A 2,730-nucleotide genomic window follows, 5' to 3' on the forward strand; every position below is an offset into this window, starting at 1 on the left:
CTGGTTTTAGCTCTATTACAAAAATAGTGAGACGTTTTGGAAACTATACATGTTCAGTCTCTTGAGAGATAGATTAGAAGATTGTTATCACTTTCATGTGTGTATGCTTTATAAAAAGGTAAAACCAGGCAATGGTTTGGTTAGCTTACGACTATAAACTGCTTTGAGTACGTTTTTTGGGGAAAAAGTAATTATTCCCTGATTTGAGCCACTTTTCTTTTTACATTTACTGGCATTTTATAGACCAGACAACAAATTGAATAATAGACAATGGAAATATTTGTTAGCTGTAGCCTACCAGGCACTAAGTTAATCATATGCTGGCTCTAGCCTCATATTTTCCATGCAGTCTTGCTATATTTCCCAAAATGTTAAACTATACTTTGACATTTTGTAATCTGAAATTTGAGAGAAATGCTGAATCTTTGATTTACAACAGGGATGGGACACTTCTCATCTACAAGTTTTTTGTTGTTGTTGTTGTTGTTCTTATTTTATCCAAATTGTGCACGGTCAAGTTTTAATGCCTTCTTTCCTCCGTCCTCACCTGTCCTCACCTGTCCACAGGAGCATCTTCCCACCTTCCTTTTTAACGGCTACGAGGATCTGGACACGTTCAAGTTGTTAGAGGAGGAGGACCTGGATGAGCTGAACATCAGAGATTCCCAGCACAGAGCGGTGCTGCTCACTGCTGTGGAGCTGCTGCAAGAGTATGATGGTGGGTCAGGTAACCAACAGGGTGTTACATCTCACCTGAGCACAGCACAACATGAAAAAACCTTTAGCAATATTTATAGCTGTGATGAAGCTTATTCCAGACCGTCACCATGTTAAATAATGTGTCTTCAAAGCAACACATGCTAAGCTGCCCAGCACTTTTCTCTTGAGATCATAAGATGTGACTGTCTGCCCCCTGCTGGTGGTGTTGTGCCTTGCAGGAAGCAGCGACCCAGAGCGAAGCAGTCAGTCTGGAGGCTCCCAGGAGAAGCTGCTCCTGGACCGGCGTGGCCTCGCGGGAGACTCCCCGCGGGACTCCGGCTGCTACGAGAGTAATGAGAACCTGGAGAACGGTAATGACAGCCTGAGTCGCCTGTGAACACTGTCCTGCTCCTCTGCCTCATCCTTCACTAGAAAAGACTCGTGTGGTCTTCAGTCCTTCTCGATGCTCGAGCATTCCAAGCCGCCAAAATTCAGTTTCCATGCTCTTCTGGACAGACTCTGCTATCGTCACATTTACTCCTGGTGCTCTGTTTTTATTTTCCCAAGCATCTTCTTCTTCTTCAAGTCATACTTTCATCTGTTTCTGCATCATTGAACCAAACTGTTCTGCAGTCACTTTTTTGTCCGTTCAGTGCTTTTGAGAGCATTACTTGCCTTTTCTTTTCAAGCAAAATGGGATAACACACAAGGTTATATGTTATTATGGGACTAGAAAGTTCACTCGCGTTCAGAGCAGTGACCTCTAAAGACTTTTTCTCACACCCTTAAGCAAACTATATGTGGAGCCGCTTGTAGGTCTACTCACAAATAGAGCTGCAGTTGTGAGTTGTGTGGTGGTTTTTTGCGTTTGCTGAAAATGGTGACTGTTGAATAAGCGTGTGATAAGATTTAAATAGTAAAATAAAAAACATTTCTCAGTAATTGCAGTACATATCTACTGTGAACGCTTGCTTTATTCATAGCTATATCATTCTTATTGTGGTTATTTGGTCTTTAAAAAAAAGTCTAAAAATTGTCAAAATGCAAAGAGTTCTTGTGAATGTCAAAAGGTCATGTGGTTAGAGAACTTATGTCAGATCAGCCACGCTTGTACAGTGTATTTCTCTCAAGATGTTGCTGTTTGTGTGTATATTTTTTTAGTCCAGTAAAATATAACGTTGCACAATATTTTATCATGTGCCTGAAAGCTGCATCCTGCAGAAGAATTAAAATATTTACTAAATACTATTATTGTTCAAATATGGCATTTTGTATAACTGTAAATGCACTAAAATGCAGACTAAGGACAACCTTTAAAAAAAACGGTTTAAAAGTTAAACTCATTCTAACACTTCTGACAGAAGTGTGGCGGGTTGAGGGTCTGAAGTCTCATTTTCTGAGGTGTGCTTCTGTCATGGTTGAGCGTGAGGAATAAATTGCTCCATGCTTCACCAGACTTGACTGCTTCCTTCTTCTCTTTCGTTCATCATTCATTTTGTTTTGAATTTTTCTTCAGCATCCTTTCACAACAGCTCCTCTTTTGCAACACCGAGCGCTCTGCTGCTGTTCTGTTTTTAAAGGCTCATCCAAGTCATTATCTACTCACCCTCATGCCGACGGAAAGTCAGATGATGTTTCCTAGTCCTCAAAACATTTCTGGAGCTTTGTTGCATTCTCCTGAACAACTGAAATAGGTGCCGACTTGTTTTAAAACGGACAAAAATCAACTGGAAAAAACATAAAATGGCTCTGTACAGCCCCCTCGACATGAGGCCAAGCCTGTGCACCAACTTCAGATGAGTACATGGTAACGCAGAAGAGCAGTATGGAGCTATTTCATAGTTTTTTGGGGGTCCAGAAGTCTCCAGCTACTAAAGCTGTTTAGGAGACTTAACTTCACCTGACTTTCCATCGACATGAGTGTGAGTAGATAACACCTGAATCTTTATTTCCAGGTGAACTGTTCCTTTAAGTCAAATACATGTCACAGGCACCTGCATGATCTGCACACACTTCACTTGTTTATTTCAG

General features: G+C 41.0%; 1 protein-coding gene across 2 annotated transcripts in view; it reads left to right on the forward strand.

Moving 5' to 3' along the window:
- The window catches only part of sash1b (SAM and SH3 domain containing 1b), a 53,246-nt gene that overhangs the window by 48,150 nt on the left and 2,366 nt on the right, over positions 1-2,730 (forward strand). The window contains exons 16-17 of one of the 2 annotated variants that reach the window (XM_073482964.1): positions 568-727; positions 939-1,070. In XM_073482964.1, the coding sequence (XP_073339065.1) occupies positions 568-727; positions 939-1,070 (292 nt within the window). The remainder of the gene's footprint in view (positions 1-567; positions 728-938; positions 1,071-2,730) is intronic. The other variant, XM_073482965.1, reaches the window with a different exon arrangement.

This window comes from Pagrus major, chromosome 16 (assembly GCF_040436345.1).
Source record: "Pagrus major chromosome 16, Pma_NU_1.0".
NCBI lineage: Eukaryota > Metazoa > Chordata > Actinopteri > Spariformes > Sparidae > Pagrus > Pagrus major.